Source organism: Triturus cristatus, chromosome 3_2 (assembly GCF_964204655.1).
Source record: "Triturus cristatus chromosome 3_2, aTriCri1.1, whole genome shotgun sequence".
Lineage (NCBI taxonomy): Eukaryota > Metazoa > Chordata > Amphibia > Caudata > Salamandridae > Triturus > Triturus cristatus.
This window is the reverse complement of record NC_140584.1, coordinates 98,416,389-98,444,232: the sequence shown is the minus strand read 5'-3', so window position 1 is coordinate 98,444,232 and position 27,844 is coordinate 98,416,389. Positions and strand designations below refer to the sequence as shown.

General features: G+C 42.8%; 1 protein-coding gene across 1 annotated transcript in view; it reads right to left on the bottom strand.

Annotated features, from left to right (window-relative positions):
• SLC49A4 (solute carrier family 49 member 4) overlaps positions 1-27,844 on the bottom strand; it is a 285,208-nt gene that overhangs the window by 79,965 nt on the left and 177,399 nt on the right. The window contains exon 4 of the mRNA XM_085647320.1: positions 21,494-21,623. Coding sequence (XP_085503446.1) covers positions 21,494-21,623 — 130 coding nt within the window. The remainder of the gene's footprint in view (positions 1-21,493; positions 21,624-27,844) is intronic.

The window sequence follows — 27,844 nt, the reverse complement described above, 5'->3', positions numbered from 1 at the left end:
GCGGCCCGGTGGCTGGATGAGGGAGATACCTGAGAAAAAGACTTCTGAGGGGGCGAGTCCAGCCGGATAGTCTTTAAACAGCTTTGATGGAGGGTGCTGGTGTCTCTGGTGACATGCCCTATGTGGTCATTCAGACTGCAAAAATATGGTAGTCGTTTGTAGAATGAATACTAAAACATACACCATTCCATAGGAAGCTTCCCATATGAATACTTACTCCAGTGCAGAAAATAATCTCATTTCAAGCATGGAGGGAGGGGGGTTGTCAAGTACTGCCGGATCTGTACCCAAACAAATCTTTCATCTCCTGCGAGCAGGCTTGCGACTATTTTGGGCTGGGTCAGGGCCAGTATTTATATTTTGCCGGACTCTCAGACCTGGCTAGTGCGGCATGGCTCACATATTCATATGTCCCAACAACGCAAACGCTGGACATAATGCTTACCAGTAGCTCTGGTCATTGGCTTATTTCCCGCCTGTTTGATGCCATAAGGGCTGACACGGCGGGCCCTCCACCTAGGGCCTGTTTGGGATGAGATGGGACTTGATGGATCCCCTGCCTGAGTAGAAGTGGAAAAGGATAAGCACACTCACGTATACAGTGTCTTGCAATACGTGCTTCAAGTTGATACATTTCAACTATTTACATCGCACATATATGACCCCGATAGCCTATGCTGCATCGACCCTGATCGCTCTGATGCGTGCCCACAGGGCAGTGCTGTGGGGGCAGATTTTCTACATCTGGTGTAGGGCTGCCCTAAGGTACACCGCTTCTGAACCCTGGTGGTTGAGTCCATGAAAAAGGGTACCGGATTTAGGGTACAGACAACCCAGCTACAATGTTTATTTGGACATGTTACGAAGCCCAAGAAGCGTAAAATGGAGTATAAATTATTGCAACTCCTCTCAGTCCTACCTAAGCGCAGGGTGGCTATAATCTGGATGGGGAAGCGTTCCCCCTCTCTGGATGACAGGATGAGGGATGTGCGAAAGTACTCCCTGGCAGAGAAAGCCCATATGAAAACTAGGAGGAGGGGTGAGAAGCTAGAAGATAATCTCACGACTTGGAAGGAGTTATGTCACATGTTTTTGAACCCTGAGGTGTACCTGAGTGATCAGCATGATTCGGATGCTACTGGATGTTCAGCTGAAGAGGACGCTTGTTGATATTCTGAAGTTCTCATGACAAGCTCAGTGTTGTTGGAAAACTGGTAAAGCTGAAAGTGCTTATGTACTGTTTATGTAAACTTGCACTTTGTCGTGGATCTCACCCAAACATATGTTTTTACATATTGTGCCTATATTGATTTTACGGATTGTAAAAATGAAAAATAAACGTTTAAAAAAAACTTAAATATATTACAATAAATGCAATTAAACATATTAACTCAAATGAAATACCAACTGTTCTCATCCAAGTTGGAAAATAAAACATATAAAGTTAAACTGGATAACTGCTGCAGGTTACGAACTGCAAACATCTACAGCCTTGCTCAAATATAACAATCACTTTTTTCAATGAGTAGTTTTATACAGTTTTTGTTCATTGGTAAGTCATCTCAAAAAAGGAACTGTATGCATCTGTAGTCTTGTGCAAATTTATCAATTACTTTTTCAATCAGCTGTTGTTTGTTTTCATGAATCTTTGCTCGAAACCCGATAAGTGATCATCTGCCATTGTCGACCTCAACCAGGTTTTCACCTTTCTCATTGTGCTGAAAGACCTTCCTACTGTACAAGTGGTCACTGGTAATGTGAGAGCAATGAGAATTGCTTGCTGGACTGATGAAAATAAATCTGTGCGGTTTAGCAAATCCAAAAATCCACTGTCAAACTACTTCTCCTCCGTTGACTAGATCTCAAACCATGTGACTGCTTTGGCTTCCAGGTTTTCAATGTCGTAAATTTCTCTGATGTTTGTAATATTGCATTTGTATTGCTCAAGTGTAATTTTTGCAATGTGTTTTAAGTAAAGTGAGAACGGACTCAAATTTCTCTTGTTTTCATTGCCAAAATGGCTTTCTAATGATGCGATGATAGAGTCCATGAATGGCACATAGACAGACTGGCGATAGTATTCTTCCACAGAAGAGGAACCAAAATTAGAACAAAATACTTGGCGGCCACATTGTTTGGGAAAACAAAGATCGATGTTCAATTTTCTGCCACAGTTTGAACATTTGAAAACATTTTCCTTAAATTGCTTTTCTGATTTTTGTCAGTGATCACGGAACACAGTCAGAAGGTCTCACACATTATTACACACCTTGAGGATACCAAGCTGAACAGCATGCTTGCAGTTTCTATTATTGATGAGTAATTTGAAATTATGGACAAGAAAAAGAGAAAGCTTACAGTGCTTGAGGAACATTGCAATTGATATGTATCCTATCGTGCTATCCCTGATGCTGTAGTAACCAGTAACCTTAATTGCTTAAAATCTCTTCAAAGTGTGAGCAAAGAAATCTAAGGCTCTTTTGCTGTCCATCGTGTTTCACTCAGCAATGGCACATTGGGAATAAGTGATCTTCTTTTTGCACTCTCATGGAAAAACTTGATGATGTCTATTACTGTGCCAATAGAATCCTGTATATCAGGGACGGCATTCAGGTCATTAACAACCAAATTAAGTTTATGTGCAGCACATTGAGCAAAGCAGCTTGAAGATACTTTCTCTTTATTATGGATTGAACGCCACCACCTTCCTTTCCTGCCATTGTAGAGCATCCATCAAATTCTTGGCTATGGAGTTTTTCTACATTTGACTCACATTTTGAACATGTATCAATAACCATAACTGCAATTGAGATAGCATCCATTTCTTTAAAGGTTGCAAATCTAAGGAATTCTTCGCTACAGTGCTACATGTGTCTACAAAACACACTCCAAGTGACATCTGTGTTTTTACGGACATGTCAGCACTTTCATTAGCAATGATTGAAAATCCCTTTGACATATTGACTAAGGATATTAGATCCTCTCAATGTTTCTTTACAAAATGTAATCATTTCAACTAGAACGGATGTATAACATGCATTAATTGGTGCATTTTCCAGATGGCTCTTTAGGATCACATCTCCTGCTGCAAAATTAGTATAGACTTTCCACGTTTCCGGTTGTACTTTTTTATTCCATGTGAAGCAACATCATGTGTGATACAAAATAAGGTAATGGACAAAATTGGACATAATTTTTTCTGATTTTCTTCAACTAGCCTTTTCACAGCGCTGTCTATTTGGCAAACAATACTTATTTCCCGTTTCTTTCTGATCGCCAAAAAGTGAGTTGTGTCCACTGTACGTTTTTATGCCAAGACGATAAAACATGGTTGCACGCACTTTCATGGAAGTCTTTATATTTAGTGAAAGGCGCAGTTATGAATGCTCCTTGCTCCTGGCTTTGGAAAAACTGTGCTATTGTGCACATTGCACCTTTTAGTTGTAGAGAGTAGCTAAGCCATGGTGAATATTGATTAATCCACACATTACGGAAACAGCGTGGTCCACCTGAATCCTTCTTGAAGTCATACTTTTCTGGTGGGCATACATATTTATTAGTAGATTGTATTTAAAATCATCTGAAGGTTTTTTTTGATGAATTCAAATACAAACTAAAATCATTTACAGGAGCATCAACATCATGGCTACATTCTATTGGAGCTGAAACTGGACCTGCAGAACTGCTTGTGCTTGGTTCTTCTGCCTCCTGTTCACCATGTCTAGATTCTTTCCTTTCTTCTTTAATATCAGATTCTAAATCATCCAATTTTCGTTTTGAAATACATTTGCAGATGTCCATTTCCAAAAAGAAATGAGGATAATTAAATACTCTGTTCATAACCTAGCTGGATAATTGAATAAACTGAGTTGTAGATAAGCTGCAGGGAGTTGAAAACCCCCTTTAAGTTTCTCGGGCAAGGAGATCAAAGCTTTCCTTGCATAATGCATGGTTATATTGGTAAGGTGAGATTTGTAAACGTCAAATAACTCCCCTACAATGCACAAATTATTGAATACAGCCATGTATGCAGTAATAGGAACTTGAAAAAGGAAAAGTGGATGTGTGTGGGTATATGTACATATGCACACACACTCATATATATATATATACACATACACACACACATATATATATACATACACACATATATATATATATATACACATACACACTGCAATACCAGATTTCACTTTTCACAGGATCAAATTTCACTTTCCGCAGCACCAGACTGCACCCAAAACACTTGCCACAGCACCAGCTATAAACCCACAAATTATTGAATACAGCCATGCATGCAGTAATAGGAACTTGAAAAAGGAAAAGTGGATGTGTGTGGGTATATGTACATATGCACACACACTCATATATATATACACATACACACACACATATATATATATATTTACATACACACATATATATATACACATACACACTGCAATACCAGATTTCACTTTTCACAGGATCAAATTTCACTTTCCGCAGCACCAGACTACACCCAAAACACTTGCCACAGCACTTGCCTTGCACTGGATGGCATCCACATCATTCACCACATATAAGCCACATCACCAGGTATAACTCTACTACACCAGATGTTCATATACCCCTCTATGGGGACACAACATATAAACCTGCTTTATCATGCTTTTGCCTTGTTTTTTTCTGCTCTCTCCTTCCGCTGCCACCGTTTTTCTGAGTGCTTTCTCCAGCTTTTGTGTTTGCACAGGGAGGGGCTTGGGGTGAGGGTTGGGAAAGTTGGTAATGGTAATTGGTAATGTACATAGAGAAACAAGCATTTGCAATGCAATAGGTCTCGCATTTATAAGAGTTTGAGCTATTGGCATTGTAAAATTACAATGCCTTTTATTTATGTTTTGGTTTTTAAAACAAATAAAAGGCATTGTCATTTACAATGACAGTAGCATAAACTCGCATAAATGCGAGACCTATTGCATTGCAAATGCTTGTTAATTCTGTACTTGAGGAACGATCATGACATTTGCGAAAGATAAATAGAATATGGAGTGAATGAGGTAATTGGCTCAAGGGAAAGACTTGGACTACCCTCCTCATTGCATGAATATTGATCCAGAGTGACGAGTATGATAAAAGTAAAGAGAATATTTTACTGTTTATTATCTTATTTCTAAGTTATTAAGGACTAGTTACCCACCGCCTGGGCGCATGCTGACGCTAAGCTTCATGACTCTATAAAGCTCTTGGACGCAACGTAGTTTGACACTAATTTATACAGCTCGCGGATTAACTATTGCACATGTTAATCTCAGAAAATCAGCTGCTCTTCAATAAACCAACTCAATGACAGAACGAACGTCGGACACAATCAATTGATGGTTTTCATATCCTTCAACACAGGAAACTCCAGAGTACAAATATAAAAGCTGTGGAAATTGTGGTTGGCGAGCAGTAAAAGAAGGCGTGGCACTTGTGGAATAGGCGCTGATAGTTCGAGTGTTTACAGCGTGACGGGCGAGGGAGGGGGCAAGTGTGATTGTTGAATGTGGGTCTGTGCTATTAATCTAAAAGAGTGCATTTTCGTAGGGCAGTACGTAATTTAAGTTAAAAAAAATTATGTTTGTGTGCTGAGTGTACAATCATGTGTTCCCATGCTATTAATCTTAAAGGGTGCATTGTGTGGCCCCATTGTAAAAGTAAAAGCGTGCATAGCGCTCTAAATAAATTAAAAATGCCCGCTATTACTAAAGCTGGCGTCCCACCAGTGCTCTTTCGATAAACTGAGTTAAACAATGCGTTACTAAGCAGGGACTAACAATGTCTGTAAATGAATCAGAAGCAACCATTTACAAACCACTGCAACAGGAGACAATTGAAACTAGTATGAAGCTTTTTGCCTGTCACGCTCTGAGGAAGCTGGCCAGCAGTTTGTTTGGTTTGTTACTAAGCCGCCGACGGAGGGGGTGGCAAATGGTGAGCACTTTCGCGGCCGCTTTGATGTTCTCAGTGGCTGCGCGGCTAACTGAGAACATCAAAGTGGCCGCGAAAGTGAATCGGCAGGCTGACAAATGGTGCGCGCGCCCGGCGCACATGCACTGTATTTGGAGGCCTGAAAAGCACTAGTTTGCACTTCCAAATCCCCCGTGTACTAAAGCTCTCGCCAGAGCAGCGCTAAAGCGCTGGCTCAGGCGAGACCTAAAAAGCACTAAACAATTTACACCAAACTCAGTGCAAAAAGCAGTGCTTGCTCCACATTTGGGCTCCTTTTTTGTTTTAATGTAAATCGATCAGATGAAATAGTCACACAAGAACCAACATTTGAATCCAAACTATAAACTGACTGGTTGAATGTTTTTGTTTTGTTAGTAAGTCTGTGGTATGCGAACCTGCTCTCCGGTTTTGAGAAAGGTGGTTGTAACTGCATTCCAATATATATATATATATTTCTTTGCAGTAACTGAATGCAGTTGTAGCAATACCTCTACTGTCAACACCTAGAAGTCATAAAAGAGTATGTAAAGAATTGTACTCTTCTCCACCCTACCAACAGATTTTCCTGCCCATAGGACACAACCTGAGACAATGCCCTGAGGGCTCTACGGTAGAGACCTGGACTTGGCTGTGGCCAATGCCAAGTCTACATGTCCACAATAGCCACAGTGAACAGCCTGTAGCCATACCAAAAAGCCATTCCATATTGTGCACAAACATGGCATTGTGTTTAGTTACATACAGCTGCTACAAGAACTCCACAACATGCCGTATGTCCATGTACACCACTTCAGGACCCACTTCCCAGAACTCTGGCCTCTTGTGCCCTGGGGCCAAGCTTGGCAGAGAGTGAGCAAGGACCGCAGCCATGCGTTGTCTCTAATACCATGACTACAGTTCCCACTGAGAGCACACTTATATTAGGCAAAGGGGTAGCTTTTTGTTATACCCTGTTGCTATAACTCCGCCCCGTTTCAGTTTCTCTAGCTGTTTTAGCATTTCTATCACCTCCATGACTGTTTTCATACCCCTATGGTAAAAACAATTATTACAATCTCCGTAGTGTTCAAGAGCTATGACAATCATAAACCAAACATCTTATATTTCACTTTTCTTTAAAAGTTTAAATAACTTTTGACACCCTTAGGACGTGCCTGGGTTCCTCTAGGGGTGGACTGTGCTCAACTTGCCTCCACATAGCCAGAAAAAATATTTTCAAAATGTAGTTCACAAAGCCAGCTTGCCTGACAGCTCCCCAAGCCAATATGTTCAGCTGTTCACAGCAAACCAGATTCCAATTTCAGATTGAAACTTCAGTTTGTAAGCAACTTGACAAAATCAAAGGGTATAGTCCTTAAACTGATCCGACGGTACATGTAAAAGTGTGTGTGATGCAGATTAACTATTATTTTGAGAAGAGTCTTTTTTACATTTTCTAATTCTGTAGCACCTATGGAACCTGCAGACATAAGCCTGACTTCCTTTGTCCTGACTGGCTGGCTGGCCAGTGGAATACATTGAACTGAATCTGATAATCTCCTTCAGTGTCTCTTGCACAGAAACCTATCCCTACCAACGCTTGACCTCAATCTGTTTTCTTCTGGGTCTCTTGAGTGTAAAGACACTATAATATATTGGATGTTCTCGGGGAATAAATTGGGTGCAGAACATTTGGGGAGATTAAAAAAGCAACTGAAACTGAAATGCAGGTTTAGTGTATCTGCCTTTTGGTCACAGGTATCGCCCTTGGAAAGTGTGGACCACAACCATATATGTTTAACTTCTACGCATCATAAGGTTTCTACTGCGGAGTAGGCTTTCCACACCTTGGCTAGGTGGTACAATCCTAGTTCCCAACCTTACAATTCCTATTTCGTGTCTCACTTTGTCTACTAGTAGGGTGTGAGACCTTCATTCCTCCAGAAAACAGTGGACTGAGCTAGTCAGCATAGCTAGAGAGGAGCTGGGGGCATATCTGCCCTTAGCTTCTTATGCAGCCCCACCCATCAGCTTATTCCTTTGATGGACATGGGAGAGGCTAAGAAAACTGCCCCAAGTCCACTCAGGTGTGCCATGTCAGTCACTCAATCATATGTATAATTATAAGGCGACCCATTAGTGAGCACCAGGCCACTTCACTAGTTCATTAGTTTGCCAGTACCTGAAAGTGTTCAACCACTGGCAAACTCCTCCACAGCACTCTAAAACCAGGATGTTTGCCCCACATCTGGGGGTTTGGCAGACACAAAATAAAATAAATAATGGCTACTGGGCACAAATGGTGTTTGACATTTTTGACATCTATGTATGCCATAAGGGCTGCCTGGAGAGGGAAAGGATTAAAAACAAAGTTTTCTATCATAGCGGGAAATTGCTTAATGTACTGCTCCAGTGTGAGTACTTTAGACTTCTAAGTGCGTGCATTAACCTCTTATAGGAAGTACCATATTTCTTGTCTAGAAGTGGCTACCTTGTCCATCCGCCTCACCCACCTTAGACAGAAGTACAGCAATCTCTACCGGAGGCTCATCAATCTGATGTCACAGCCTTAAGTGAACAGTCTACGCAAACAGTTGTATCCACATAATTAACAAGTCTTCTGCTTGAGAGCTATGCACCTACAAATTGATGAAGCATCACAGTAGAGCCCCTTGCCATGTCTGAAACCAACAATCTTTTGTGCCAAGCATCATTTCCAACATTTAATGGATGAAGATCACAAAATAAAAACTTCCTTGGCAGATCAAGCACGCTTCATTTACTTAAAGGACTCCATTTTCCTTTCTTAAGATTGTTGCAGTAACAACAGCACCAAGGTTTATGAGGTTGATGGCACCTTCTGGAATAATTACACTCTGCCATATGGAGGTGTTGCATGAACTGTGAGTATTGACAACAGCTCATTTGGAATACAACACTCATAGATGTTGTGGGTATAGATCCTATAAGTAAAAAGCTCTTAGTCTCAACATACTAAAACCCCCACAATCCTCTCCCACTCCTGAGCTATGTGTCAGCCTCCCCTTTCTCCCTCTGTCCTATAACACCAAAAACCAATAGACACTCTACTACAGCAAGCAACTGTAGAAGTCACAAGTGTCATCGGACACATGTGCTAAAGCTTCATCTTATACGCACTGTACTCATGTACATGGGCTGTAACTGATTAATCTATTTTATCCAATGTTTTGTCTTAGAAAATTGTTGGTTTTCTATATAACCAAGGAATTTATAAATGCTGGTATGTCGCCATCAGACGCATCCAGCAGCACTTTTCACCAACAAATGGCACTAAAAAACATCAAACAAAACCCCTTTAAGAGAACGTCGGTCACAGACCCAGCACAACCCAGATCAGCCTTATCGTTATCAATGAACAAACTCACTCAGCACTTCCCATCACGTTAAACCACAAACTAACAGCCAACAGTAAATATTAAGTAGAACCTCCCTACATACACCTAACATGGCCAAGTTAAGCCGGATACTATTATCAGACTTATTACTCTACAATACATATTATTCAGTCAAGTCTAGACAGGTCTCCAATTCACTCAGAAAAAAAGCATGTTAGACAGAACTTCTTCACAGCCCCATGTGCCGAACATGGCACGACACAATGAGGTTGGCAAAACATTGCTAACTAAAGAAGATATCCACCACATCACAAAAATATACATCTTTGGCCATTCAGTACATCGTCGAATGAACACACCACCGTCACTTGCACAACTCTATAATGAAGAGTCATAATTAGCTAGCTATGCCAGATATGAGAAGAGTCTGCCATACATGCAAACAGACAACCGTTCACACCAGTGAAACTGAAATAAACACCAAAGCACATGCATCTACAGACATAATACATTAGAAAAATGTCATATGGAATCTAACACGTTAGTTTTGACATTAACCAATTACAACCGTTTAGAAGTAAACATTTTCCAAAGCAGCAGCTAAACAAACTAAACTAGTCGGTGAAAATCCCAGAACCATCTACAAAGTATGGAGTGAAACCAAAAATTGCCATGTGTGTTATCCAAATGCTCGTAAGTAACACTTGCAATCAGGGGCGGCTCATCCATGTGGGCGGATGAGTGTCGCCCCACTGCTTTCTTGCAGTGCGAGAAGCAGAAACATAAAATTGTATTATGAATAGAAGGGTTTGGTTGGGGGAGGGCGGGTGGACGGTTTTGCTGCAGGGCTGGAGAAGAGTGGCTTGCCCACTGTTGTGGGCACTGACTGTTTGGTCAGCCCAGGGCCGACCAAATCAGTCATGCACACTCTCCGTTTTCTCCATGTAGCCTGCATGGAGAAAAAGGCCTCCCCATTGCGCCTGTGTAGTCAGCGTCCCAGTCAATCACAAAGCTGCCGCCATTGCAGCATTGGGATTGGCTTAGGGGAGGGAGGCTACCTGCTTCCTGAGTGGAGGAGAGGAGAGGATGCAGGACGACGTGGGAACAGACCGGAGCCGGCCGCAAAGGTAAGTTAATTTCTTTTTTTTATTTACTTAAAATTATACGCCCCTGCTCAACTCCCTCCCCGCGCAGCCCCTCGCCCCCACCCGAGAGTCATGCCGGCCGCGACTGCTTACAGTAGGCTGAAGGGGAGAAGGGGACCAGGGTAGGCCTTATAGACAGCAAAGTGTACACCTTGAGGACCAGTTGTAGGGGAGAAATGTTAAGAAATAAGCACATATTGAACTGAAAAGTAATTCAATATCTGGATCCGAGGCGAGGATTATGCATTCTTTCTTCACTTTATTTTAACACAGCCGCAGGAACACATCTCAGCGCTCCTTACGCGGCACTGCTACCTCAGTTCAGCAGGTTGCTGTACCCACAGTACTGGCCTCCACCCACTAAGGGGGGGGGGGGTTCTTACCTAACTAGTGTGGTCATAGAGACGCGCTACAAGCTCCTCTGTCTGTATCTTTGAAAGAATATAAAAAAGAGAAATCCAACACCAGTTACAGTTGGTGTTTACAGATGGCCTAATAAGTCTGTTTTAAAGCTTTCACTGCCCTATTGACATATACATAAGTAATGAAACAGTATTCACAGGATGCCCTTTTGATGTGCATATACATCAACAGGGCAAAATGGTCCGGTGGTAGTTTTTTTGTGGTGTCTCCTACCTGCCCAATAGGAAACACCTAGCAATTGGGAAAGGAGTTTGCAGGTGCCCAGATCTTTCTGGCTGAAGACGGCTGAAATGCCAGAAACCGGTCCTAGGAAGCTTGTTTCCGGTCCAGGGAAGGCATGGCTTGGCAGTTCGGGCTGGACTGTTCCCATGAGGCACAGGGTCAGACTGATTTGCATATGGCCATGTCTGAACTGGGGTGGCATAGTGGGCTAAAGAACGGTGATGGACTAAACCCAGATCTGTTGACTGGGTGTGAGTGTTTGATTGGTTCTGGTGCTCCGTCCATCACCACCCCCTTTTGTACTGCTTTGTTCGCCATAAGTTAGCAGGGTATGCTCAGACGTTGAGTCCCTTGCTCACTTTGCCACTGGATTCAAGCAAGCCTGGCTGAAGACGGCTGAAATGCCAGAAACCGGTCCTAGGAAGCTTGTTTCCGGTCCAGGGAAGGCATGGCTTGGCAGTTCGGGCTGGACTGTTCCCATGAGGCACAGGGTCAGACTGATTTGCATATGGCCATGTCTGAACTGGGGTGGCAGAGTGGGCTAAAGAACGGTGATGGATTAAACCCAGATCTGTTGACTGGGTGAGAGTGTTTGATTGGTTCTGAAGATCCGTCCATCACCACCCCCTTTTGTACTGCTTTCTGGGCACCAGCAGAATTCTGAACGAGGTGGTTCAGTGGTTACTATTAGGCCACATCATTAATATGCAGGTGAAATCACTAGTGACATCACAATCACTGGGAGGGATTTTCTACCCCCAGATCCATTCAAAGCTCAAGCTGGTGGGTGAGGTTGTGGGATGGCCTAGGTACAACTATTAATGCCCCCAGCATCTCCCTAACCATGCCCACCAGCTTAAGTCACTCTTTTCTATTGGTGAAAGGAGGGAGTTGGAAGAGAGAGTGGGAGGAGCAGCCAAGTTCCTATCATGCTACCAACAGAAAAAACAAACCTGAAGATGGGAATTGGAAAGAGAGAAACTAAGATTGTTCCTAGTCCCTCCCTTCGGTTTCATGTGGCTCCTTTGTCTCCCAGTGGATCGCAGCCCACAAAAGCAGTAGCACAAAAAGGAGCGGTCTGTGCCCCCCACAGGGAGCCAAGCACACTTAGGCCATCCTTTAGACTAAGAAAAAAACCAAAAGAGTGTTGGGCCCCATTTCTGAAAACAGACACAACTTTCCTTAACCATTTTACAAACTGATTGTGAAACCCTAGCTAGCTTTACTGGTCAGGAGTGAGTGAATACAGCCCAGCCTGATAAATGTGCTTCTCCCGTCCTGTCCAGCCGGTCAATCAAACCGTGCCGCTACATACTAAACAGAAAAGATGGCCTACTCTCAAAAACTGCTAATTCAACTAGATCTGCACTTGTGGAGACTCCCATACTACATGATCATTCCAATTGAAAAGAGCCTATTAGGGGCTTGTTTAAGCAGTTTGGCAAGGAGATTATCAACCTCATCGAGTCTAAGTTGCCAGGGTTGTATAATCGTTTGTGACACATTAAGGAAATTCAACAATATGGATACTAAACTGGGCCATGAAGTGGCTGGGGAGGGTGACAACATCCTTCAGCAGAGGCCCCCTAAATCTGCACAGGAACAACAGTCCCTGGACGAGGGGAGGGGGCAGTTCTCCTCCTGTTTGCCCAGTGTGATCTCTGTACCCAGCCTAGCTATCCCCCTCCCCCAACCCCCCCAGTTTGAGGGCACCCGAACTACTCAACCCACTAGTCGGGGTCACCGTTTAGCAGGAAATCTTACCATCCTGACAAACCTATGGGGGTGAATTCCTGGTTGCACCACCAAATGTGACCTTTCTCGGGCTGCGTGTCCTTATGTAATCATTATGACAAATGTCCCGATGTTGCACCCTGAAGCGAGTGAGTATACCTAAGAACTCATTAATAGAACTGTACACTGGATTAAGGGGAACTCCAGACTGAAGGGCTGTTTATTTCCTGAGGGCATTTTGGCCCGAAGGGACGGATGGATTAGGAATATGCATAAGGAAATTGAGGGGATTGCATTATTGCTTCCTTTATTAACCCCATGATGGCCAGGGACCTAATCTAGGCCTCTCAGCAAGGCTACCTCAAAAGTGGTAAGATTAAGATCCTGCCCCTTCATTTTTTCTATAGGGGTCTGGCAAAAAGAAAAAAAATGCCCTATTGTACCTCAACGATCACCTCTCACAATCCGCATTCATAAGCGTTTCTTACCCCTAGGTGAAGTCTCCAAAAATAATTGATTTAGCTCCTGTAACATGATAAATTCTACCCCCAATAAAGAGATTAGCTGTGGTACAGGCTCTTTAGTGGCCCATCCTAGTACATCCCATACTCTGATGCCCTTCTCGATTATAACTAACCCCCAATGCAAAGAGATACTCAGGCCACCTAATAAGATAAACCCAACTACCTTTCTGGACCCAGCCTCTGATGTTAATTTTCTCTCCTGGAACACGGCTGGCCTTGCCAGCAAAATAGGCTGCGAAGATGGGGGCACTACATACACAAAGAATATTATCTTTTTCCAGGAGACTTGTGCCCCCGAGGATATTATCAAGGATGGGTATTATTCTCATATGTTCTTTGCTGTTCCTATTCCCTCGGGCGGGGCCAGGACGGGCCTTTCGACTTGGTTCAAAGTGACCCTGGGCTGTAGTGTTACCCCAATCCTTTCTGATAGCCTTCCATTTCAACCGTTTTTATCTACTGGTCCAATGGCTTGAGTATTGTCCTAATTAATTTTTAAATGGGTATTTTGACACAGATCATACTACTAATCTTAATGTGTTGTCTTATTTTATTCTTGGTCTTGATGCACAGCTAGCTTTTTTGCGCAAAGGATTTCAAATTATTGTAGGCGGAGACTTTAATGTTAAACTAGGGCTGACCCAGGCAGAAAACAAGCGATCCATGTTCGGCTGCCTTAGCATTCAAAGCAACAGGCACACCAGGGAAAAGAGGGGTCGGACTCTCTTACAAAACATACAAAAAATTAAATCTGTGGGTGTGAACCCCAACACCGTAATTACCTCCATTATCCAAGAAGCATGGGTCAACCACTTTTGAGCAGTGTCTAGATCCATGAGGTGGCATTTCCTCTAGCTTTGGAATTCACCCTAGACAAAGTGCGTGGAGCAATTAACAATAGCCCTCTAATGAAGACCCCCAGACGGGGTTCCCATGTATCTGTACAAATCTGCGCCAGATCTGTGGGCCCCCCTGTTGTGTAACTACTTTAATACCATCTGTAAGACAGGCCTCCCCAATCACGGCACACTGTGGTTATCATCCCAATATTTAAACGGGGCAACCCCCAATCCTCAGAGTGTTACGGACCAATATTGAAATCGGACTCTGCGGTTAAAACTGGTGGGGAGGGTGGTGCTGGAATGCCTTTTAGGCTGGGTCAGGGAGACTGAAATTCTGTCGGAAGTGCAGTATGGGTTCCATGAGTGACTTGGCACGATGGAGCAATGCCTTAACCTGCAGCTGCAGATCAGCAAATACACCATCGCTAAGCAGGGCTCAATCTGCTTGGCCTTTATGTAACTCTCCTGCACCTTTGACAATGCAGAGACTTACAAGCTCTGGGAGATCCTGACTGACATGGGGGTCGAGGGGAACTTTGTTCAGTTCTTGAGAGCACTGCATTATGATCTCTCTGCATCAGTCAGGTTTGGGCTTGCAGGAGAGAGGACAGACCGTTTTAAGATAGGGAGGGAAAACGTCAGGGGTGCATCCAACCTCCATTGCTTTTCCTTCTGTATATTAATAGCCAAGGTTTCGCCCTGTCTGCTACAGTTTCTGATGCCCCCTGCATTGATAGGAAAAATGTTCCTGTCCTATTATATGCAGTTTTTTTTCAAGAACCGACAATGACCTTAACAACTTGTTTCAAGAGTTTGTCACCCCCATGGACTCTCTTGTGTGGCCACCAATCGAACCAAATGTTTTATAATGGCATGTAATACCAAGCAAACCAAGATATGGGGTGTCTAGCTACAAGGTCACCCGGCAGCTCTCACGCTGCATTTCTCTTACCTCTGTTTCATTTTTGATGCGATGGGCAATTGGAGTCCTTGTACTGCTAAAGTCCACCAGGAATTTGCAAGTTCAGCTGGATATAATTTTAATCTTGCCAGTCGTAATGGTAAAAAACCAGTGGCCCCACTGTTGGAGATTTATAGAAGAAGGTGTCTCCCATCTTAATGTATGGGTCAGGTATCTGGGGTTAAATTAATTCAAACACCTTCAGGGTGAACAAAATAGAGCGTTGAGAAGACTGCTGGATGTTCCACCTGAGTGTTCTACTTTTATCTTGCACTAGTTGCTTAGGGTGTATTATGTGGAAGACTATTAAACTGGCCCCCCTTCCTTTTTTGGTGCTTAATATGGACTAACCCACATGCCTCCTTCAATAGGGAAATTATCAAAGATTGTTTGACCTATGAAAGAGGTTTAAACATTCCCTGGTTTAACTACATTAAGATTGCCCTGACGGACTTGGGTTAGACGCTCATATTCTATAAGCCGGAGACCTTGACTAAGCAAAACATCGTACAGGTAAAAATATCCTTGAAGTTGAATAAACATCACCTTAGAAAGGCCCACAAGCTTACCAAAACCTCTGCCAGGGAGTACATCTCACTATGCAGTACACCTGGCCTGTAACCCTACCTGGAGTGAATTGATCGCTCCTGGGACAGAATATTACTCACCCGCTTTAGATTGGGATTTGCGAATTGGGATTTGCGAATTGGCACATAGGTTTTCCCTTGGGCCAGTTTAACCCTTCCAAATTCTTGCTGTGTCCATGTGATGAATTTTCACCCCAGAATGTGATGCATTTTACTTTTATACATATTATCTTGATTTTAGCAAATGGTGTTAAATACCAATTATTAGGAAAAAAGGCATCTGAATCCTGAAGGTGGCACTGGGACATTTGCAAATGATGGATTCCATTCTAACTGTTTTATTATATGTTTCTTTTTCAAATATGCTGTTAATAGAAGGAATTTAATACTGTTTTAACTGATGTAGTACAACTTTTAAAATATTATTTACGCCTAATTTTTATACATTGTGGTTATTAGCATTTCGAAATTGTCTTATTTTATAATTTGGGACTTCCACTTTGCTTGACTTTCATCATAGCGTGATGAAGGGTTCCTCAAAAATTGAGCTGACATAACGGCCATGTGATATGCTGGTGACTCCTTGATGCTTTGACTCTTGTACTGTAGTGGTGCGTTGTTGTTTCTGATGCTCTTATCTTCATACAGCGTGCTGACTTGAGATGTTTTAACATTGTGTTTCTTTCTCTGTGATAAACTTTATTTCGGTTACCAAGGTAACCATAAAAGTATGAGTTGACTTGACAGAAAACTTACGATGTGTAGATGTTAAAAATATATGGTTGTGGTTTGTTTCTAGAGCCCATGATGATATCTTAACCAAAAGACAGGAACCCTAAAACAGGGGTTTTGTTTGCAGTTCCTTTTCAAATTTCCAAAATGCACTACAACCAGTTAATTGCCTGTGGGCATTTCCGGTAGATCCACCCTCAGGTGACTCAGAGGAACAAAGTTCCAAGTCAAGCCATGACGTGGATGTGTTCCTGTGCAGGGAAGACTAAAAGGAAATACCATGCTTTGGGAACAAAATTCTACAAATCAGGCAAACTTCTTGATCAGCACAATCTCGCGGCCAGCCAATAAGGCACCCAGCGATAGACCGTTTCGGGCGAGCAGATGTTAAAAATATAGGAGTGCGATAAACAGGTTAAGACTAGGTTTCCCATCTATCTGAAGGGGAAAACGGTCACCTTTGTTAACATGCCCCCCTGGGAGCTAGTAAGTATTTTCTATCAGTGACCAGGCTAAAATCCAAAAACACATGGATCAAGGATTTTCGATTTATGCTATTTGTGAAATGGACTTCCATCTGACACAAGTTCACTCCCTACACTAACCCAGTTTAGAAAGCCTCCAAGACTTTGTGTTCACTGACTGTTGTTGCACGGGGTGATGACTCACATTGTTTTAGACTTGCCATGCACAATAAGGTGCTTATTAAGCTACAAGCGAATTACATAAACAAATATTAACAAATAACCTACAAGCCACTGCAAAATGAACTTTGTAACAATTCAACAAACAAAACCCAGAGAGGCCACTCTATGCAGCCAACAAACATGGCATATTTAAAGGCTTTGAATGGTAAATAATACTTTGACATGCCTTCTTGTAACACAGGTGGGGACTGTTCTAGTTAGGAGATTTAAGGTAAGATAACAAACGTCCAGGAATGAATTAAAACATGTATATACACACATATATATATACACACACATATATATATATATATATATATATATATATACACACACACACACACACATCAGCTCCACACTGTTGGTCGGTAATCGTACCAAATCACAGAAGGCAGCACTCACGGGGGAGAGTTCCAAGGTATATTTATTTCAGGAACTCTGGGCGCGCAACAGACGCGTTTCGGCAGGTCGCCTTTCTCGATGTTAAACACGAAATGCCGATATCGCCATTGCCTTATATTCATTATTCGCGCTGAGAAATTATAATCGACACAGTGAAAGGACTAATCCGGCAGGTCCCCACAATCAGGGTACTAATATTCCGCCATCTTTGAATATTCAAAGTAGTATCGTGTCACCGTAAATCAATGTATGTTACGAAGTGCATAGATTAATACAATTCATAAAACATCATAATTGAGCCCTGAATGGGCATAACCTCAAATATAAAAGTAAAGCGCAAACCAAAATACCCTTCCCAGGATATAGTGCAATGGACAGCGGCTTCTAGACTTCGTACTAAACGCAAAATACAAATAAGTACAATATTTCTGATAATTCAGTGGATGAAATCATTACTCCAAATACAGAAAACATTCACATATAACAAAATGTGCATATACATAATTCATTCATTAATCTCCCAAATGTACAGCTAATTCTTCACTGCTATTTAAGCCTAGCGGATTCTTGCTCTGTAGATCAATGATGTAACGTGACTCAAGACGTCTAAGTCTTTGAATCCTGTCACCCCCTCTTGGATTAATGGGTACATGATCCAAACAGAAGTATGCCAATAAGTCTCAATCCCGTTTGTGACATAGATTAAAATGTCGAGCAACCGGATAGGACTCATCCATGTTTGAAATAGCCCGCATATGCTCAAGGATCCGAATCTTGGCAGGGTGTATAGTACTACCAATGTACCGGAGCCCGCTGTGACTAGCACAGTTCATGTGTGCGTTGGGCTGGTGCAACCCAGGAGCGGAGATATATATATATATATATATATACAGAAAAAACAAGGTTACATGGACATTAGATTTAGGAAACAGAATTTAAAGAACCATAGAAATTCACAGAAAAAAATAAAGGTTACAGGGACATTTTCATTAGGCTTAGATTTCATTTGTACAAAACCAGTGAAATTCAGCTGTTATATTTAGCTGAGCTAACTATACCTCAGCCCACCACAATGCATGCTTATGACCTCACATATTACATCTCTCACGACATGGTCAGTGACATCACTGAAGACATCTCAAATGACTTCACTGATGACCAGCAGCGTCTGGTGTAGGTAAGCGCAGCATTTTTGTCGACAGACAATGGAATAGGATTTAATTTTCCCTTTTCCGTCATCTGTCGACATCCCCCCGCCCCCCCACTCCACTCCACCGCACTTACCTGCACCGGCTGCTGCTGACATCATCCAGTGAGTGCGAGTGTTTTCTAAATGTTTATGAGTGTTGAACATATATACCAATGTACTACAAAAGTTAAAATGTTATATTTTCTGTACTACTGAGTGATACTATTTCTAACACATGTGAGTGGCTTTGTAACTGTGTGTACCCGTGTGTGAGTGGGTGTCTGAGTGCCTGTATGGGTGTGTAAGTGGGTGGGTGAGTGAATGTCTGAAAGGCTGTATGAGTGAGTGACTGGCTGTGTATATTACTGTATGGGTGAGTGAGTGGTTGTTTGAGTGGGTATTTGGTTAAGTTATATTGTATCGTAAGTGTCTGTGTGAATAGATGTATGGGTGAGTAAGCAGATGTGTAAGTGCTTGCATGGATGTGTAAATGGGTATGTAAGTGGGTGTATGAGTGCTTGTATGGGTGCGTGGGTGTGTGTGAGAGGCTGTATAGGTGAATAAATGGATGTGTGAGTAACTGTATGGGTGAGTGGGTGTGTGTGAGTGGCTCTATGAATGAGGGAGTACTTGTTTGAGTACTTGCATGGGTCTGTGAATGGGTATGTGAGTGGTTGTGTGGGCTTGTGAGTGGGTGTACGAGAGGTTGTTTAAAGGTATGAGGGCATCAGTGCTTCTGTGAATGATGTAATTTGAGATGTCATCAGTGAGGTCACGGACTATGTCATTAGTGATGTAATATGTGAGATCATAAGCAGTGCATTGCGGGGCATAAGTTATAGTTAGCCCAGCTAACTATAACCGCTGAATTTCACTGCTTTGTATAAGTTAAATCTGAGCAGAACTATAACATCCATGTAACCTTTGCTTTTTTCAGTGACTTTCTAAGGTTTATTTTAATTCTATTTCCTAACTATAACTTCCTTATATCCTTTGGGTTTTTTTCCGTGACCTTCTACGAATTTTTTTAAATGCTGTTTCCTAACTATAATGTCCCTGTAACCTTTGGTTTTTTTAAGTGAATTTCTAAGGTTTTTTAAACATTTTTATTTCCAAACTGTAACTACTAACATTTGACAGTGAGAGAGTGCATGACTATCTCAATGGGTCTGTCAGTGGGCATGTGAGTGTCTGAGTAGGTCTGTGAGTGAGCACATGAGTTTTTGAGTGGGTTTGCGAGTGAGAGCATGAGTCTCTGAGTGGGGGGGTCTCTGAGTGGCTTTATGACTGAGTGCATGAGTCTCTGAGTAGGTCTGTGACTGAGTGTATGAGTCTCTGAGTGGGTGTGTGAGTCTCTGAGGGGGGTGCGAGTGAGTCTGAGGGGGGGTGCGAGTGAGTCTGAGTGGGTGTGTGAGTGGGTCGGTGTGTGTGAGAGTGGGTGGGTGCATGAGTCTCTGACTGGGTAAGTGAGGGGTTACATGAGTCTCCGAGTGAGTCTGTAAGTGGGTACGAGAGTCTCTGACTGGGTCTGTGAGTGTCTAAGTGGGTTTGTGAGTGGGTGTATGAGTGTCTCATTGGGTCTGTGAGCGGGTGCGTGAGCCTGAGTGGGTGTGTGAATGTCTGTGTGCTCTCCGTTATGCCCTCTTCTGCTCTGTTCTGCCTTTCATGCTTGTTTTTCTACCTTCTCTTTGCTGTTTTTGCTCATTTTTCTACCTTCTGTTTTGACTTTTCTGCTCATTTTTGTGCCCTCGGTTTTGCTATTTCCCCATAGCTTTTTGTCCTCGGTTTCTTGTTTGCTGTCCTCCGTTTTGCCTTATTGAGGGGGGGGGGGGAACCCATCCACTGAGCTCGGCCTTAACTGAATGGGGGCAGGAGGCTGCGTTGGCCCCCTCCCAGGGCCGATTTCTGCCACGGGGATCCAATTCCCCGGGGCCTGACCTTAATATACTTATAATCAAAAGGGGAGGTAGGCCGCATGGCCCCCTCCCATCCCCTGGGTCACCGGCCGAAATGTGATGGGAGAGGGGGGCCACGCGTCCCCCTCCACAGGCCAATTTCGGTTCTAAGGACCCCACCCCCTGGGACCAGGCCATGTTTCCTGGGTGCCAGGCACCCAGTGTGCAGCCTCAAGGACCCCGCCGGTCCCAGCTGGCTCCCCGCCGCCTCAGGAGCCGACGTTGCTGCTGCATGCAGGGAGCTGCTGGAAATGCAGCTCCCTGCATGCAGGAGCAATAGTTTCTGCTAGGGAAAGAGATGAAACCTCTGCTTCTAGTGGGCAGGAGCACTTTGACAGCTTCCGCCGGCTGGAACCGGAGTGTTTTGCCTGCCGGGAGCTGTTAGCTAAGAAACATTTTGTTAAGCTTTTTGCGAAAGAAAAAGAGTGAAGGAAAACCCGCACATCATGATCAAACATGGATAAATAGCAGAAATGGTGGGCAGTGTGCTACACCTTGCCATCAGGCTTGTCATTACATTTAATTTCACGCATATATATGCTAATATACACACAAAAACTTGATAACCAAACAGTGCTATATTGTGTATTGATGGTATGTAATTCATTCACTCTAACAACGCTGGAAAATAACTCATCACTGCAATCAATATTATTTGAATTCCAATTGAAAGGAAATAAGACAAAGACGAAGAGAACATATTTTTAAATAAATAAAGGTCAAATGAATGCCAACAGCATTTAAAGGCAGGTTTGAACATACCTTAAGAGTTTCCAGATACTGCTCCGGTAACTGAGCCGCCTGCTCGCTGCAGCCACGCTGGGAGGGACCGGAGGCCGCACGGGAAAATAAGCCACGCTCGCAGCAAATATCAGAGCAATCATTCCGAATTCTGAGAAAGAAGAAACACAAATAAGGTGCATTCCCTGGAAGTCAAATAAAGACAACACATTTACAACAATAAATGTGTTGCAGAAACGTTTGTCGTTTCTACTTCTACAAGTATTCATTAATCCACAAATTATATTTATTTCTTGAGAACTCCGTGCAATTTTTCTGCTATTTTTTAACCCCAGTCCTGCGAGACCTCACTGAAATGGCAAATATAATTTTTTCGAGTCCCCGATACGAGCACATTTTATGTAAATGCTGCATTTAGTGGCAGGCACGCACTGCTCACTTTTTAACCTACATTTTACTAGAGATAGGGAGAGAAAAATCAAGTTTAGAAAACTTGTGAATTAAAAGAATCGTGGGCAAAATGTGGCCAGGCAACCCATTGCAGGCCACCTCTCATGCCGGGTATGTTTCCACAGCATCTGCATTGTGACTTGGCCAATTTTCTGAACTACACCGGTTGTATTAATCCACAGGAGAAAACTGTGCACCCAAACGGACAGGAGTATTGGTAATTGTAATCAACAATGTTCAAGTAGGTATCAATATTCTATGGAATATAAATAGGTATCGATATTGTAGGGAACACGAAATTTTCACAATACCATCAATGTACTGTAAAAACCGTAAATGTGAAATACTAGAGGAAGTTAAGGACATGACCATGTATATACAAATAAACTATATATAGAAGATTTTTGCATGATATCACATCAAAATACAGGGAAAAAAGACAATCGCTCAGTGAATAATGTATTAATCCGGCACAGCGCAAACAGGATGGTCAGACGGATTAGCAAATATTATGCCTCAGCTATTTTGGTTAGGCAGGATCCTTCTGCAAATAGAATAGAAACCAGACGAGAATGCAGAAATGGAGGACTGCCAAGAAAAGCAAAGCTCCATTTCTGTATTCACAGTGCTATGTGGCGGTACTGGAACTCTTTCCACTTAAAGGGACAGGGACAGGAGTTGTGCTCCCCCAAAATAACAGCTCTATTTGAATGGGAAATCGGAAACAGCTTGCACTATGTGAATACTTGAAGACTGACTAGGGAAGTTAGACACTTTTGTCAAAGGAGCTTGAATTGGGATTAATTATTATAACCTGCAATATCCACATTTTTGTGGTCGTACATTAACCATCCCCTCGGAGATGAGATGTGAAACGGCCCCTGGCACCCAAAGCTAGGATTTTACAAAATGATGCTGCTTTTGCAGAAAATCTGTTCTTATGCTGATATTTTTGAAGGTCCCCCACTCTTGTTCACATGAGCTCACCTGGCACCTTCTCGAGCTCACCCGGCACCTTCTCGCTACAGCATTGAAAAACCCTGAACAAGTGACCGATTTTTAGAAGTCTGTGCATTAGGATACATGTGTGCTTTGCCTTGCCTCGTAGGTCAACTCGTTAGCGGATGCGGAGGGATCCCCTGCTCCAGTTATCCTGGGAGTCTCAGATTTTTTCAATATCTGCATTTTCAGATGCAACCGAAACTAAAGTTTTCTTTCACATTGCGGCAGTCTGAGATTTTGCAAACCATTGCTATCCATGCTTGTGAATAGCAAAAAGGGGTTAAATGCTTCTTTGCATCAGTCTATTATTCCTTGCCACTTTCAAAGACCTACAATGTTGACATTGTGAGTATTAAATATATTTACATTTGCAATGTCATTTTAATATACTGCAGTTTACCTTTAACCCTCACAAAGAAGGCACCGACTGTTGGATCATCCAAAAGTATGTATAAAGGCTGTGGAAACAAGGATCGGGACTAGGAGAGCCAGAGCTCTGGATGCTGAATATTGACTTCCTTTCAACTCTTTTGGCAGCCCACTTCTTTTGTCTCAGTGGCAAGCCTAATGGCAACCATAACCCCTTGGTAGTCTCTAAGGACCACAACAGACCGTGGTGAATCCCAGTCCTCAGTGAGACGGGACCCAGTCTTCCAATGAGGTCTTTATGATTTTTAAACCGGGGAGTTAATCGGCCTAACCCAACTCATGCATGGCACTTCTGAGACATGAGCCAGATTTTGTGCATCAGATCACAGGCCAACGAGTAGGTCCCTGGCTGTAAAGGGTTTAGTAACAGAGGCAATACCCAGTTCAGACTGAATGAGGACTGTTGGGGATGAACTATGAGACACCCACCACAGGACGAGATCTTTGGTTAACCTCTTAGATGTTTGGTATTGCCTTCAGCTAGGGTAAGGCAACAACTTGGCCATGAAAAGTGGACCCAGGTTTGGTTAGGGAAGATTTGCATCTAAAATCTCTTTTGTAATTACATCTGTAGGCGGGAGCTGACTGTTGGTTATTATCTACTTGGCTTTCAACTCCATCAATCACCCCATACTGCGGTGACTGACTGAGGTAGGTCTACACCCATATCTATTGGGGGGATCATAGTCTTACACAAATCAACTCTACGAGGGTCCGCTGTGGGAATATGTTAAGAGGAGGGTGGCGGTGGGCTTAATGTATTTTCTCCTATCCAGCAAGGAGTCTACTAAATCTCTGTACTTGCCCCACTCCACTTTAATATTTCATTAACGAGTGGAACATGCATTCAGCCCTCCTGCTTGTCAACACCACCATGCTCCTTGCCAGGACAATGAATGCTCGAAGGAGCTTGCTGCTTGCGTTAGCAACTTCCTGAAATAGGAAAAAGCTTGCCATTAATGATAAGCCCGAAGTAACGGCATCAACATCTTGGCATGAGGATTCAAGTGTTGATCTGGAAAGAGGAATCCTGAACAAAGTTAGGGCCTTTCAGTACCTGGGTGTACATTTGTTTCAAACATACACCTAGATGAAACACTCAGAAGAGTCGCAACGTGTGCATTACTACAGGAATCACTAATAGAAAAATAGGTATACTACTGCCAGCAGCAGGAGAAACTCACATACAGGGGAAACGGTGCAACAATAGTGCAGCTGTCAGTGATTTGAGGGAGGCTGAAAACAGAGACAGATAGTCTACAAGGATGATGTCAAAAGAATAACACTAGTGGCCATCCATAAAGGAGATGTAGAGAACAGCATATAAGGAGGGTCTCCAAATACAGAAAAAAGGTTTGTGGGATGGGCTTTGGCATTAAAGGATTGCAATAGAGCTGATTTTTGGAGTGTGCAAGATCATTGAGGTTCCTTGGGGCACTTTGTACATTGCCAAGATGCAATACCTGGGAGCATACATTATTTGAAAGGGCTGATACTCACCAAACACTTACTTTGATCTATACTGAAGCATTCTCAGTGAGAGAGCCAAGATTGGGGAACCCATCCTACAATTAGACACAGTAATGGCCTTTGGTCCCAAAATATGAGGCCCTAGCAGCTAACTAAAAAGGGTACACATAGCTGAACAGAACATTTGGAAAGGATACCCTGCATGTGCTGAATCAATCCACTTGAAAGCAGAGTTAGGCTATATGCTTCTAGCACTAAAAGAAAGGAAGATGGCAATGTACAATGTACTAATGTGTACAGAGGGGGACATCAAACTGATCTATCTAGGATTTGACATGCTTTGACTGGAGCTACTCAACATGCACAGGAAATTGACAGAGACCTATATGCATAACTTGGACTGTCCTATCTCCCTTTTCTCCAGATGAGGTAAGGGGATTACTTACCAATGATTTGGCTTAAAGAGCAGCAAGACCTGGCCAACGATGCCCTCAGATTAAAGGACAGACAGACCCGAGTAAGACAAAAGATCTATCCTGAAGTGAAATCTAGGAACCCAGGGAACATTCCATGATTACCTGACCACAAAGGGCAATAAAAAGGAATGCAGATGCTTCTTAGGAAAAATAGGTATGCTTCCCACCAAGGAGATGAGGATAAGAAGAAACCATTGCATTTCACCAGCGTGTGGATGCAGTGACAAAGAAACTGGAAACAATGCACATTTGCTGCTGACCTGCTAGAGATGGAAATCACTGAGAGCAAGGTTAGTGAGAAGAAACGTAAAGGTGGCAAAATTGATGTGCCTGAGTTTGTAGTCTTTCTTCTAACTGATCAGTATGCCGACATTTCAAAGGTAGTGGCAATTGTTATTAAAAAAGCCAGCAGAGAAGAATAAGAGCTGTAATTTTATTCAGGTTTTCTACACACCAGACATAATCCCTAGGGATCATAAAGCTCTCTAGAGAGAGTATGTGAACATAGTACATTTGCGATTCTGTATTTACAATGGCCACTGTAATTTAAATTTAGATGTGTGTTTGGAGAATAGACACAGTATACAAGTGCAGGGCAAGAAGTAAATTTGCAGTTTTATATTTACAGTGGTCATTCTAGTTAGCATTGAGATAGGCTGCCTGGATATTGATACAACATATGATCAAGGAAGGTAAGAATCTTATTCAGTAGTGCATGTGTAGGAAAGCAATGCGACAATAGAAATTGTGATTATTCTGGATGGGAGAGTGAGAGAGGAAAAATAGAGGAATATGGGATTTAAGGCCTACAAACGAGAAGCTGAAATCTTTTTTTTTTTTTTAAATTGACTATAGGTAGCAACTTTCCCCTGGGAATCTAAGCATTAAGCATCGGAAGGTACCGGTATGTATAACAGAGGCCATGAACAAGGTTCCATCTAATTTACAGTTCTTGCTCTTGAAACTTTAATTAAGAAAATTATACCTATCCTCACTGGCAACCCCTGTCCATACATGTTGTCCCATTTCTGGAAACTTCGGCCTCCTTTCTTGTCCAATTCCATCACAATATTTGAGGGATCATTACGAGGTAAACCGGACAACAGACGTGATCACATGAGAATCTTTTAAGTCTCTTGACTCTCTTATGTGATTTTTGTATTTCGCTTTATGTGCAAAAGCCTGGTGACTGAATGCACATTTGAAACAGTCATCTGGTGCTTTTTCTCTATCGACAACAGCGCTTCAGCGCGGCAGTCAAGCTATATTGTGCTAAAGAGTGGCAAACACTTTCTATTCACAAACTGAGGACAGCTACTTTTGGTTTAGCTGAGACTTAACAAGAGCTATATGACAGCTGCAGTTCATAAATGCTTGCCTTAACAGCACTCATCTTGTGGCCATTTTATGATAATACTATGGAAACACAATGCAAAAACAACTTGAAGCAAACTTTTGTGAAACCTATGGCTTCTTTAAGATGCTACGGTGACAGAGAAATATAAAAACAAAGAGGTTTACCAATAAACATTGCGAAAAGGATGGCAGAATGTGGTGAGTTTGGTTTATTTATTGGAATAGGCATAGCATGTGTAGATATATTGGGCATATACGCTGTACGTGATGAAGGAGGGCAAACTGGTGGTGTTTTTAGAGGATATATGCTGTAACATATAATGCAGGGACCAGTATTTGGATCATGAAGATAAATGTGTGGTATCAATGTATCCAAGGTTACCTGGAACGTGAGGCAGTAGAATGTGGGATGCAAGATGTTCGGAGAGCGGCGGTTGGGAGTTGGCAGACTGGGGCTTAATGGTGGCTGAGGATCTCTCCTCGTGTACTCAAATAAACCCGGTTTTACATACACTGAGGAGTCACTCTCAGCGCTGGGACGCCTCGTTGCTGGGGCAGCCATGCGTTGTATAAGAACTTATAACATAACATAAACACATTGGCGATGATCTGGTGGGAAATCTCAAAGCCTCAACACCCAGAGTGAACCAGTGAAGATTGGACCAGCTGGGGTGCGAAGAGGAGGTATTGCGACGGACCAATGCTGTAATAAACGAACAGCTGATGGAACAGTGGTTCACTCGGAAGGAAGCAGCGGCGGTGTTGGCAAGACGCTGTGGGGAGAACAGTTGCTGTAACCAGAGAGCCGATCTTGTGTTTGAGAGCAGGAAAGAAGGCGGTGGAATACGTTGAGCTACTCCTGTACGCGGACAGTCTATTTTCCTACTATGCGCTACGACTTCCCCCACCCCCGAGACTTTATGGGCATGGATTGATGCTGAATACGCCTACACGCATGTACTATTAATGTGCAAACCCTGTCCGAGCCCGATGCGACTTGGAGAGAATCTGTGATATTGACATTGACTGAGAATCAATCAATCACTGAATTTGTAAAGCGCACCACTCACCCGCGAGGGTCTCAAGGCGCTGAGGAGGAAGAGGAGGGGGGGGGGGGGGAGGTGCTGCTACTGGTCGATCAGCCAGGTCTTGAGTCGCCTCCTGAAGTTCAGCAGGTCTTGGGTCTGTC